Source organism: Hemiscyllium ocellatum, chromosome 32 (assembly GCF_020745735.1).
Source record: "Hemiscyllium ocellatum isolate sHemOce1 chromosome 32, sHemOce1.pat.X.cur, whole genome shotgun sequence".
NCBI classification, from domain to species: Eukaryota; Metazoa; Chordata; class Chondrichthyes; order Orectolobiformes; family Hemiscylliidae; genus Hemiscyllium; species Hemiscyllium ocellatum.
Window position 1 is genome coordinate 50,085,983 of NC_083432.1, and position 13,550 is coordinate 50,099,532.

General features: G+C 47.9%; 1 protein-coding gene across 1 annotated transcript in view; it reads left to right on the plus strand.

Annotated features, from left to right (window-relative positions):
• Positions 1-13,286, plus strand: part of LOC132830789 (tensin-4-like) — a 36,074-nt gene extending 22,788 nt beyond the window's left edge. The window contains exons 10-15 of the mRNA XM_060848638.1: positions 321-398; positions 1,086-1,166; positions 5,481-5,649; positions 7,017-7,085; positions 9,399-9,425; positions 10,598-13,286. Coding sequence (XP_060704621.1) covers positions 321-398; positions 1,086-1,166; positions 5,481-5,649; positions 7,017-7,085; positions 9,399-9,425; positions 10,598-10,739 — 566 coding nt within the window. The 3' untranslated portion in view covers positions 10,740-13,286. The remainder of the gene's footprint in view (positions 1-320; positions 399-1,085; positions 1,167-5,480; positions 5,650-7,016; positions 7,086-9,398; positions 9,426-10,597) is intronic.
• Positions 13,287-13,550: the final 264 nt, after the last annotated feature.

Below are 13,550 nucleotides of genomic sequence, written 5' to 3' on the forward strand. Positions count from 1 at the left end.
TAGCAGGTCAAGGGAAACAAACAAACATTGGACCTTTTAACTTTATCTAAAAACCAAGACCCTTACTTACACACACAAAACTACATCACCACAGAGTCTGGGATCATTGGTTGTACACTAACCAGTCCACACATTACACTGAGGTAACTCCAGGTTATAATCCAACCGGTGATAACCTGGTGTTGTGATTTTTAACTTCCTCCACTCCAGACCAACACCAGCTCCTCCACATCAACACTGAGGTAACTGTCAGCAGACTGTGGCCTTGTTGTGGATTGGTCAGTCTTTTCTGCTTTAATAGTGATCTGTTTGTCTAACAGGGAGTCTGTCAGCTCTTGTCTATCAGCACTGCATCACCACCATGAGCTTACCTTGTCGACTACGTCTACCAGACAAAGGTGAGACACCAAAACCATCAAAACCCGCCAGAAATCATCACTAAGCCAGGAGAGGGGTCTGAGTGGGGCAAGGTCAGAGAGGGGGTCAGAGTCTTGACCTAGATCAGGGTATGGTCACACCAGGGGTTATGAGGTTAGTTCAGGGCTCAGATGAGCGGTTGGAGGTCATGGGAGGGGATGGGGTCAGGTCAGAGGTCAAGATGGAGGGTCAGGGCCCAAATGCTGATAGCGGCTAGTGAAAGGTGGATAACCTGCATCGAGAGTGAAGTGTGTGGACAATCTGCTCCGACACTAGACACATCAGAGCTGAGAGCATGGATCACCCTGTGGGGGTGTTCATCGAGAAATCCACAGGGCACTGACAAACCCGGGCTCCCAGATACATCAAGCTCTTACAGAGATTGGACATGCCTCGGGCTGCAGATAGACCCTAAGGCCTAGCCCACATGTGGGCTGTAATTATACAACTGGACTGAGGCCAGACCCCAACTGGACCCTGAGTGGTCAGCCCTGTTCTCCCATCTGGTGTGAGAGAGGGGATGTGTCAGTGGGGGAGGCTGTGGTTGGGGGATTGACTGCTAAGGAAAGAAACAGCCACAAGGTACAGGATAGAGGGAAACGGCCAGGATAGGGAGTGGTCTCTCTGCTCTGCCCTCCTTGAACACTGTTTGTTTGTTTCTCTTACAGACTATTTGAATGATAAGAGTGAAGGAAGTAGTCCAGACTCAACCGACAACTCCACGTCACCTCTGGGAAAGCAGAGTGCAGGTCAGTGCCTCCCTCCTGGGGAGGGTGTCAGTGCGGAGACTGAGTACAGAGCGATCCCACACTCCCTCACAATCTGGGTCAACATCAGAGTGACAGTCAGTCACAAAGATGCAGTGACTTGTAAATAATTGGGAGGAATTTAAAAATATGACTTGTATCAAATCAGCTTCTTGTTAGAAAGAGGTGGGATTTAAACTGGGGAAAGGAATCTGACTGCTGTTCTGAAAGGGCTGATGTTGAAGTTGCTTTAACTCCACCCTAGCTGGTGAAGACCAGGGTTTTACACTGGCCTTTGCAGGGACCTGAAGGATTCTGTCTAGCACCAGAGAGTCCTTAAGACTTTTTTAATGGTATAAAGTTAGATCATGTGGGATTCAGAGCATGCTTGCCAACTGGATATAAAAGTGACTTCATAGCAGGAGACAGAGGGTGGTGGTGGAGGGTTGTTTTTCAGACTGGAGGCCTGTGACCAGTGGAGTGCCACAAGGATCGGTGCTGCGCCCTCTACTTTTTGTCATTTATATATAAATGATTTGGATGCGAGCATTAGCGGTACAGTTAGTAAGTTTGCAGATGATACCAAAACTGGAGGCGTAGTGGACAGCGAAGAGGGTTAGTTCAGTACAATAGACCTTGATCAGATAGGCCAATGGGCTGAGATGTGGCAGATGGTGTTTAATTTGGGAAAAATGTGAGGTATTGTATTTTAGTAAAACAAACAAAGACAGGATCTAGGTTAAAAACAATGACTGCAGACGCTGGAAACCAGATTCTGTCTTAGTGGTGCTGGAAGAGCACAGCAGTTCAGGCAGCATCTGAAAAGCAGCAAAATCAACGTTTCGGGCAAAAGCCCTTCATCAGGAATAAAACTGATTTTGCTGCTCGTCGGATGCTGACAAGGGCAGGATCTATCCAGTTAATGGTCGGGACCGGGGTAGTGTTGTAGAACAGAGAGACCTAGGGGTTCAGGGACATCACTGTTTAAAACTTGTGTCACAGGTAGGCAGGGTGGGTAAGAAGGGGCTTGTCTTCATTGCTCAGACCTTTGAGTGTAGGAGTTGGGACGTCACATTGAGGTTGTACAGGACGTTGATGAGGCATCATCTGGAATACTGTGTCCAGTTCTGGCTGTCCTACTATAGGAAGGATATTATTAAACTGGAGAGGGTTCAGAAAAGATTTACCAGGATGTTGTCAGGAATGGAGGGTTTGATTTCTAAAAATAGGCTTGACATTTTTCACAGGACCTTGGGAGGTTGAGGTTATAGAACTTTATAAAATCATGAGGGACATAGATGAGGTGAATAGCAAAAGTATTTTCCCTGAGGTGAGAAATTTCAAAACTAGGGGACATAATTTTAAGATGAGGAGAAAGATTTAAAAAGGACATGAAGGGCAACATTTTTAGTGTTTTGTGTGGAATGAGCTGCCAGAGGAAGTGGTGGATACAGGTACAGTTACAACATTTAATAGACATTTGGATAAGGACATGACTGGGAAAGGTTTGGAGGAATATGGGCCAGGAGCAGGCAGGTGGGAATGGGTTAGTTTGGGAACATGGTCAGTATGGACTGGTTGGACTGAAGGGTCTGTTTCAGTGCTGACTGACTCTATAAATGCCAACTATTTATTGCTATCATTGCAGTAAACCATCTTTTGCCTGAGACAGGTGCCTGTTCTGTTAAGACGCAGCCACTATCTATCCCACAGCGCTGACAGGGTCTGCAGGGCCATCCAGATGAAGGAGGACTGGTGGCAGTAAACTACAGCAACTCTTTTGCAGCTTCTCAGACTCCATATCGAAATCCACAACCTCCCAGCTTGTCCACTACCCTCCAGTGTTTTTACATTCCCCGCACTCTGTTTCGGCTGGGTCTTGTTTGCTTTCTCTCAGGAATGTTCACCCATTTTATCCTCTTCACACTTTCATCCATTTTACATCTTAACTTCCTCTTTTACCTGCATTTGTCTTTTTGCTCTGGGCACCATTGTAACACGTGAGGAACATTTGAGGATTCTGGGTCTATACTCAATGGTGTTGAGAAGGATGAGGGGGGATCTCACTGAAACTTACAGAATACTGAATGGCCTGGAGAGAGTGAATGTTGGGAAGATGTTTCCATTGTAGGAGAGACTAGGACCTGAGGGCAGAACCTGAGAGTAAAGGGAAGATCTCTTCGAACAGAGATCAGGAGAAACCGCTTCAGCCAGAGAGTGGTGAACCTGGGGATTCATTGCCATGAAGACTGAGTATATTTAAGACAGAGATAGATAGGTTCTTGAGTATCAAGGGTTACAGGGAGAAAGTGGGACAGTGAAGTTAAGAAATGTTATCAGCCATGATTGAATAGGGTGAATGGCTTAATTTCTGCTCCTTGGTCTTATGGTCCATGCAAACTGTTCCACATTCTCCTCCTCCCCCTCGGTCCATGGCATCAAAATCACCATTTTCCAGCCCCTTTCACTTCTGGGGAAGGGTCAGATTGGACCTGAAATGTTAACTGTGTTTCTGTCTCCACAGATGCTGCCAGAGCCACTGAGTTTCTCCAGCATTTTCTGCTTTTGTTTCAGATGGCAGCATCCACTGTTTTTGCTTTAACTTAACAACCCTCCACCTTGTTCGACATGGGGTAACGGGTTGTTTTTGCCGATATAGAAAAGGATTCAGAAAAGGGGGACAGCAAGAGAACTATTAACCCTGCAGGTATTTAGGGACTTGTCAGTGTATAATTGCGGTTAATTAAATACTAACTTTGGTGTGTAATTACCAAAACAAAAAGTTCTTTTTGTAAAATTATGCTTTCGGCAAAAAGCTGAGATAACCGAAATGCTAGAGTTGTCCAAAATGATGCAAGTTAATGAGATGTCCGAGGGTGGAATATACCAGCAGCATTGATACAAAATGTTAAACCAGATCTTGACAAAATAAATGTATGTGTCAGCATTTACAGAGAGGAAGGTTACCATCCTGGGGAAGGGGGAAGTAATAAGGGTGGGGCACAGCTGGGCAGTGGTCTGGCACAGGAAGAGAGATTGGGTAATTAGGAGTCTGGAGAGATGACCTCACTCAGCTCAAAGGGTATAACTGGACACTAACCTAAGTTCTAATTTGCTGATACAATTGAAGCCTTTACTTGCAAGTTCGTAATAAATTGTCTTGTCTCCAGTTTTGGTGGTCTTGTCTAAATTTTATTGAAGTTTGTTTCTAACAATCTGAGCCAGAGACTGACTGAGGTGGTAGGTACCAGGCGGTATCAGGAATGGGTATTGCAGCAACTAAAGTGTTACCGATGGTGTATTTTGAAAATCCTAAAATTCTTAAACTTTTATATCAACATTTGATCACCAATTACCTGCTGTTGGAACATAAATGCTCACAAAGGTGATGAAAGCTTTCCTGAGATCCCACTCCTAACTGAATAAGATCAATAATTGCTCATTTCGATGCTCAGAGAATCATTGCTGTGGGATTCCCCCATTCCACAGTTACCTCATAACAACATCGCCATGGTAACGGGCCTAGGCTGTTTCCTGTGCACACAATTACTCACCCACCATGAACCTGTTATATCCAAACACAGTCACAAGTTTCCAAAAGGAGAAGTCATGAGTCAACCCTGGAAAACAGCATCATCCCTAAATTGCTTCTTCCGAGTCTTTGAGACAGAACTTTAAACTGAGGCCCCACCTTTTCCCTCCGATAAGGCAAACTGAACCTCCGAGTTCACTCGAGAGTTTCACGGGCAATATTTATCCAGCAAACCACCATCACCTCACATCAAAGGATGGAATCAGGAGTGAGGAACCATGGCAATTTTATTCCTGACCACCCCCAACCTGGGGTGGCACAGTGGCTCAGTGGTTAGCACTTCGCCCTCACAGCGCCAGGGACCCGGGTTCGATTCCCACCTCGGGTGACTGTCTGTGTGGAGTTTCCACATTCTCCCCGTGTCTGCGTGGGTTTCCTCCCACAGTCCAAAGATGTACAGGTCAGGTGAATTGGTCATGCTATCATCCCCATAGTATTTGGTGCATTAGTCAGGGGAAACTATTGGGAATGGGTCTGGGTCAGTATGGACTTGCTGGGCCAAACGGCCTGTTTCCATACTGTAGGTAATCTAATCACTGGGGCAGATTAACTGGACTTTATCACATTGTGGGAGTTTGCTGTGTTTCCCACATTACTCCAGTGGCTGCCCATTGGGTATGAAGTACTTGGGGAGGTTCGCTGCAGATGTAAAAGGTGCTATGGAAATGCAGTGTGACTGTGTTTTATTTGGAAAGTGTTGATGAGATGTGACTTTGTTTCCCCAGCATGCTGTGTTCTGTATTTGAGCTCCGTTACCATGGAGTCTCTGACAGGACCACAGGCTGTTCTCAAGGCAGCCTCTGCAACCCTAGAACAGGAGCCACGGCCTCAGCCCACTGTCGTCCAGTTCAAAGTGACCGATCAAGGCATCACCCTGACCGACAGCAAGAGAAAGTGAGTAGCCCCAGCTACCTTGGACGGGGGAAGCCTCTCTGTGCTTTGCTGCTGCCTCCTCCTCCTCCTCCTCTACAGGAACATTTTTAACTTGGGGGGCGAGGAGGAGGAAGTGGGAGTAGGTGTGTGCTGGGTGAGGGAGGAGGTGGAGGGTGAGGCATGGCAGGGATTGGAGGGGTCAGGAGTGTGTGGAGTGATGGGCTGAGGGTTATGGAGGGGCAGTGTGGAGTGAGGAAGGGGGTTGGGGGGGGTGAGGGAGATGGGGTGAGTGATTGGAATGAGGGGGCGGGGTAGGGCACGGTTTCCTGAGTCTGAATCTTGGAGATGAGTGAGACCAGGATTATCCCCCGAGTAAGAGAGGCCATGGCGGGGTTTCTGAGACAATCCTGGGCAAGGGGAGACCCCGAGGGTGCACAACCCAGGGAGAGGACAGCTTTCCTGCTCCCTGAAGCAGGGCCCAGGCCGCCCTGAGGCTGGGCCCAGGCCGCCCTGAGGCTGGGCCCAGGCCGCCCTGAGGCAGGGCCCAGGCCGCACTGAAGCAGGGCCCAGGCCGCACTGTGTCCCTGTTTCGCTTTCACCTGAAATCGATTGATTTTACGTGTTCCCTGAAAGTGAGCTGTAACAGCCATGGCCAGCGAGGGGGCAGTGTGACTGTGGAGTTAAAGACATGGCTGTTTTTAATTGTTTCCCCTTGCTGACAAGCCTCTTCCTCAGAGTGTCTCAGGTTTAAAGTTGGAATCCCAATCCCGGGTCAGACAAGGACACATTGCCATTTGGAGGAAGATGGGCTTTTCTGTCACTAAGACGCTGAAGCAACTGACCAGGGGAGGGTCCAGGCGCTATGTGGATTCAAAGCCACTTTTAGCAACATTTGGGTTCAAAGGTCAACTTGTGAAAACTGTCCAATCATCATTAATCCAACTGTTTTTAATATTTCCCGATCACCTGGTCTGATGTTCTCAGATATCTCTCTCCTGTGCTGTCGATATAACCCCTGTCCAGTGCTGCCCAGTGACGCATTAGCAGCTCCTGTTTAATGTCCCCCTCCCCAAGACTCTGACAGTAATGGGGGTGGGGGTGGGGGAGGTGGTCAGGTGCTGGAGGGAGTACCCCCAGAGTGGGTGAAATTGGGGGCTGGGGTAACTGGCATTGCAAGGCAGGCTTGGGATCTGTGGACAGTGAGTTCCAGTGGGTGAACCGTGTCTCCAGGTCTTCAACCCTGTTCCTCACGGGAGCAGATTTTAAAGGGTTAATGTGTAAAGGGTTGGTTACTCTGCCTGTTTGACCTCAAGCAGTTGAGGTGATGGGTTTATGTTTGAGGTGGTTTGAAGCTGCATCTTAATCATTTCTGCCTTTCCCTTTTGAAGACTTTTTTTCAGACGACATTATCCTGCCAACACTGTCAATCACTGTGGTTTGGATCCACTGCAGAGGAAGTAAGTCAGTAATCACGGTGTTAGTCTGGGTGCAGTCTGCAACGCAGCTGCAGAGTGAGGAGTTAGCCTCCGATTCCCCCCACCCCTCCATTGCCTGGTGAGACCAAGCCTCTCCCTGGGGGGACTGGGGGGTGAACAGAGCTGGGATCACAGCCTCTGGCTGGGATGGAAAACGCTGACATGAGCAGTCTCTTGTGAAGGCAATGGGGCAGGTTTGGACATAGAGCTGAGATCACCGCACACAGCTCCACCCTGGATTGGGTGTATCAACCCCACACACTTCACCCTGACAGAGACAAAAACATTTCAAAGCAGGAGAAATGATTTGATTCCTTTCTGAATGCAGTTTAAGCAGAATCATGACTTTGATGCAGTTATCCTGCCCCCAGGAAATCAGTGACTAACAGGGAGCCATTCAGAGACACTTCACTGATTTATCATCCGATCCAGGGGAAAGGAGCACTTCCTTCATTACTGAAAGGAAAACTTGCATTTGTGTAGCATCTTTTCCCAACTGAAGAATGTCCCAGAGTGTTTTACAATCAATCGAAGACTTTCTGAAATGCAGTCGCTGTCATAGTGTAGCAGCTAGCAGAGACACAGCAGGATCCCACAGTGTTGCAGGTTGGGAAGATCCGGACCTGGGGGTGGGATAAATATTGCACTTAGAGCATGGGATGGGGGAGATTCATCTGGTACCAAGGAGAGTGGGAGGGAAAGGGCATCAGCTGAACATGCTCCTGGAAAGATGTTGCCTCTGACAGTGCCCCACCCTTCCTCCGTCCTCTTTGCTCCCCCTTCTTTTCTCCCCCCCCCCGCTTTCTTCCCCTCCCTTCTCTTTCTATTCCCCTTTCTCTCCCCCCCATGAGCTCCTGTCCATCACTGTGGTCCCATGGATTAGTTACTTCCACAGAATTGATTGACGGGTGTGGAAAATTACTCCCTGGGCCAGTGAGGCCAGTGGGGCCAATATCCCACCAGGAGCTTGGAAATGACCGGATTTCAAAAGATCAGGATCCTCCTCCAGTGTGAGTTTATTCACCAATCACCGTGATCAGCGAGTCTTCAACAGCAATCACCAACCAACCCCCCCGCCCCTGAGAAATGTACAGGTCAGTTTGGGGGATGAGAGATTGACCCTAACTCCTGCCCCTCCCAAGCACCGTCCGATCAATGCTGTTCCCACCAGGATCTGGATTAGAGGTGCTGGAAAAGCACAGCAGTTCAGGCAGCATCTGAGGTGCAGGCAAATCAACGTCTCGGACAAAAGCCCTAGTGCTTTTCTCCTGCTCCTCGGATGCTGCCTGAACTGCTGTGCTTTTCCAGCACCACTGATCCAGCATCTGCAGTCCTTGTTTTTACCCTTTGTTCCCACCAGGAGCCTGGACAGTCAGTTGATCCCTCCCTGACTGAGATTGGTTTGTGGTTTTGCTGATCCATACTCTGCCTGAGCCTCGAGTCCCAATGGGTTAATGATGGAATCCCTACACTGTGGAAACAGGCCATTCGACCCATCGAGTCCGCACTGACCCTACGAATGGTGGTCAGAGACACAGAGCCATTTCTATCTCCTACCCTATCCCTGTAACCCTGCATTTCCCATGGCCAACCCACTCTAACCTGTACATCTTTGGACTGTGGGAGGAAACCGGGGCACCCGGAGGAAACCCACGCAGACACGGGGAGAAAGTGCATAAGACCATAAGACATAGGAGTGGAAGTAAGGCCATTCGGCCCATCGAGTCCACTCCACCATTCAATCATGGCCGATGGGCATTTCAACTCCACTTACCCGCATTCTCCCTGTAGCCCTTAATTCCTTGTGACAAACTCCACACAGACAGTTGCCCGAGGGTGGACTCAAACCCGGGTCCCTGGCGCTGTGAGGGAGCAGTGCTAACCACTGAGTCACCGTTAACCAGCTGGACATGAGCCATTATCAAGCCAGCCCAATCAACTGAAGCATCATTACAGAGACCAAGGTTCAATAGTCTTTGCCCTGCTCCTTGCAGTGGAGTTATTAATGACATTAACTTCCTGTGTCTGGGGAGGAGGGAAATGTGGGGGAGACCCTGGGTGTTGATCATCAACATCAGAATTGAGGTTTTCTACATCATTGTTCCTCAATCAAACCTGTCGAATGTCGATTGGCTGAGTGTTCAGAGCATTCCTTTTGTGGGATCTTGCTGTGTACTTGTGTATGTAGCAACAGTCAAAGTAATTGGTTGTGGGTGAAACAGTTAAAACTGTATTGGGGTTAATGACTGAACTGAGAATCTGTGAGAGTTTAAATCTTCCTGTTTTGTTTTCCAGGTGGCGTAAGGATAATGAGCCTTCCAGGTAAGGGTTTGTTCACCGACCGGCCACGGATTATTACAAACGTTGGTGTGAGGACGTGTTTTGACTTGAAGCTGACCTCTCTCTGGGAGCTGGGCGTGGGTCAGCTTGAGTCTGCTGGACATGATGGGGTCCCGGGGTAGAAATCCGACCCCAAACCCAATCCCCTTCCCATCCCTGTCACGAAGGGCTCACTCAGCTCTGGTTTCGGAGCTCACTAACTGTGCCTCTCTTTAGGGGACAGTGTGACCCCTCCCACAAATCAAACACCTCAACTAGGTAGCTGATTCACTCAAACAGGAATCATCATTCCCATTGGACGGAACAATGTTGATCACTTTGCTCTCAGGTCAAAGGGCGGTTATCCTGCTCTAGAGACTGTCTCTGGGCAAAAGGCTTGTCTGGGCTGGGAAACTGACACTGTTTCTGTTTCAATGGGGACAATAAATGATGGTTATATAGAGTGTGGGCTAGGCTCACTGGGCTGGATGGCATGCTCCTGTTCCTATCCTCCCATCAGCCGCAAGGAGACAGACAAAGGACATTCTCAATAGGACATGAATTACAGGCCATTCAACGTCCAGCCTCCTTTCCCCTTCATGTTTGTAAAGGTCTAATATCAGAGGGATAAAGAAATCCTGCCTCATGATCTTTGGGCCACCCACCTGCTTAAATTTCAGGTTAGACCTTGTCACGTGTTTTACAGGAGGGCAAACTGTGTTAGGGTCAAGGAGCAAAGACCCATCCCATTAATCCCAACACCCCTCCATCACCTCCCACCCCCCAACTCCAGCATTTATACCTTGGAAATTAGGATTGGACTCTGTGAAAACAGTGACTGAGTCTGGGAGGTTTAAAGCTTTTAATTAGTTTGAAGTTTCTGTCAGGGAGTGAGTGGTTAATAACAGAACTGTGAGGAATCAGAGTCCCTGTGGAAATTAACATCCCGGATACGATTCACCTCCTGGGAACTGTGTAACTGTTAGATTTCATTAAATTTCTGTGATTTTCTTTCTCTTTTTAGTCTAATACTGTGTAACAGAACCATAAATAACGTGCAGTGTTTCTGACATCAGACACTCTTATCCTATTGGTTAATTGTGTAGATGGCTTTGAGGTAATTTTTATTTTGAATGCAGGATGTTGTTCAGCTTTGGTTTTTATTTTCCTTTCAGGCTTTTTGCGTTTGTAGCAAAGAAACCTGGCAACTCCTTGGAAAATGTCTGTCACCTGTTTGCAGAGTTTGAGCAGGAGCATTCGGCTCACTTCATTATTAACCTTGTGTCCAAAGTTGTCCTGGAACCAAACAGGATGTGATCAAACCAAGAAACTGGGGAACAGTTCCAAAACTCTAGCCTACGGACCTCCACAGTTTGTGCTGGGACCCTGCTCACTGTTCTCAATGTCTAGGAGGCTGACGCACTGCACTCAAACAGTGACACTAACAAACCGAGAGCCCGATCCCACTGGCAGTGTCTGAGGAGCTAATGGAGCCCTCTCACAACGCCAGCTGGCATAACGTGTTTCACAGCTTTAGCCAAACACTGAGGGGGCCATTGAGGGACTTGTTAGTAAGTGCCTCACAGCCAGTTATAAACAGGGGGCTGTGCTGGAATGATATCCCATTGCTGTCTGTCAGTGCATGGAATGTGTACGGCTTTTTACAAAGTCACATTTATATGGAATCACATTCAAACTGCACAATGAAAACTGTTCCACATCTGACAGCATTATCACATCGATGTAAAGTTAGTAATAACGAGTACTGACCATCTCTCCATCTCATCTATTATCCATTGACCTGCTGTGTTGATTAATTACCCAAACTCTCCTTCCAATCCTCTGGCTTCAATCTCTCTCTGTTACTAAACCACCCACCTCATTCAGAGAATTCATTCTTTATTTATTTCTCCGCTTCCTTCACTCCCTCTGACAAGAGACCCGAAAACCTCTTCCTTTTTAGTTCTTGGGATGTAAATGTGACTAGGCCCAGTATTTATTCCCCATCCCTAGTTGCCCCTTGAGAAGGTGGGGGTGAGCTGCTTTCTTGAACTGCTGCAGTCCATGTGCTGTAGGTAGACCCACAATGTCCTTAGGGAGGGAATTCCAGGATTCTGACCCAGAGACACTGAAGGAACAGTGATATACTTCCAAATCAGGATGGGGAGTGGCTCCGAGGGAACATTATAGGGGCTGGTGGTCCCACGTATCTGCTGCCCCTCTCCTGGAAGGAAGTGGTTGTGGGTTTGGGAGGAGATCTAAGGAGCCTTGGTGAGTTGCTGCACAGCATCTTGTAGATTTGTGATAGAATCATCACAGAATGTTACAGCAAAGAGGAAGCCATTCAGCCCATCATATCATGCTCCCCTAGCCCCCTCCTTTTACAACGGCGTTGTGAAAGGTCTCCTTCAGATACTTCCTGAGTTCCTTTGGACGATGTTTTGAAGCAGTGGCCATCATGATCTGACACTGCATTTTTTTAAAAAAAGTCCTCATGTCACCTCTGGGTGTGTCTCTAGTTAATGACTCTCCTCCCAGTGACAATGGTGTTGCCTCCATGTTCATGTGAACACTGTGCTGCCTAATCTCCTGTAAACCTACTGTACTGAAGGGAGAGCGATCCACATTCACCTTCCCATTCCCTGACTCCATCCCAGTAAACCCTCTCCCTCTGAGAGACTAAAGAGAAACCTACAGAATTGGACAAAATATTCTGTTTGGAATCATGTTGTAAAAACATTTTGTCCTGACTTTGTGAACTCTCAGCCCTTGTTTCCTTCACCCTTCTTTAAAATGGTGTCATTTCCTGGGCCCTTCAGCTGTGCATTACTTTACATTTCTTTGGGTTAAATTGCATCTGCCTCCTGTTCACCCTCCCCCCACCAACACCGAGCCAGTCCCTGTCCCCCTGAATCCTACCACCACCCTCCTCAGTGTTACCTATGTTTCTGCAGTTTAGTCCTGTCTTCAGATTTTGTCTCCTGTATTGGCAGGTCGACCGAGTTAATTAAATCGGGGAATCTGGAACTCGCTGCCTGAAAGGTGGTAGACACAGGAAACTCAGAACTTCTGAGATGAGCATTTGAAATGCTGTAGCACAAAGTCTACAGGGCAAGGTACGGTAAAAATGGGATTGGAGTAGATGGATGTTTGATGAACAGCACAGATATGATGGACCGAAGGGCCTCTTTTCATGCTGTGAAAACTCTATCACTCTATCACTAGCTGTGGTCCTGACACTGATCGAACCTTCCCCATTAATGTCTATCTCTGGGTTGAACCAGGCTCTATCCCTGTAATCCCATTGGTGTGAATCTTGTAAACTGGGGGTCTGAACTGGTCTGAACTGAGCCTTTCAATCATCAAAGAGTTCAGAAGCCCAAGACCCACCACATTTCTAAAGCGATGTCTCTGTTAGTTCATCAAAGAAACACTATAAAGGCTTCCTAGTGACACAATGTGAGCTGTTTTATTCTCCGCGGTAGAGCTCATGCCAGTGGGTATAATCCTGGACTGGATTATAGGGTTGTTGGGGGTGGGAGGGCAATGTAGACAACCCCCCACCCTCCGAGTGTGCTGCCCCCAGTGGCCCACAGTCCCAGGCAGTTTCACAGCGGAGCCCCCAAACCCGGTGGCAACAAAAGCTGCAGCTATTGGGCTCTGGTTTTCCAAGTAGTGGCTCCCCGACCCTCAGTAACTCCACAAAGACGGTATATCATCCATGCTCCCTATCACCCCTCCCTCAGCCAGTGAGTCTACAATCCAGCCCCTTGTTTCTAAGAATTTTGGATTTTCTAAACATTCTGTAACTGAATTAATATTGTTTTTACCGTTCTACATACTGTAATTATAAAATAAAAATGTCTGTCTAAAATCAAATACTGCAGCGCATTTATCTCTCTCTCGCTCTCTCTCGCTCTCTGAAGAGATGACTTGTCTGAAACATGGAACATGCTGATGGGTCTCAAAAGGACGGGGGGAAGTTCCTTTGTGGGACAATCTGGAATTTCATTCTCCCAGAGGATTGTGTAACTTTGGAACCCTTTTCCTGGAAAGGCAGTGGAAGGGGGGTCTTGGCAGAGGGAGAGAGAGGCTCTGGGGCCAGTGATGAGCTGGGCGTATTCCCCC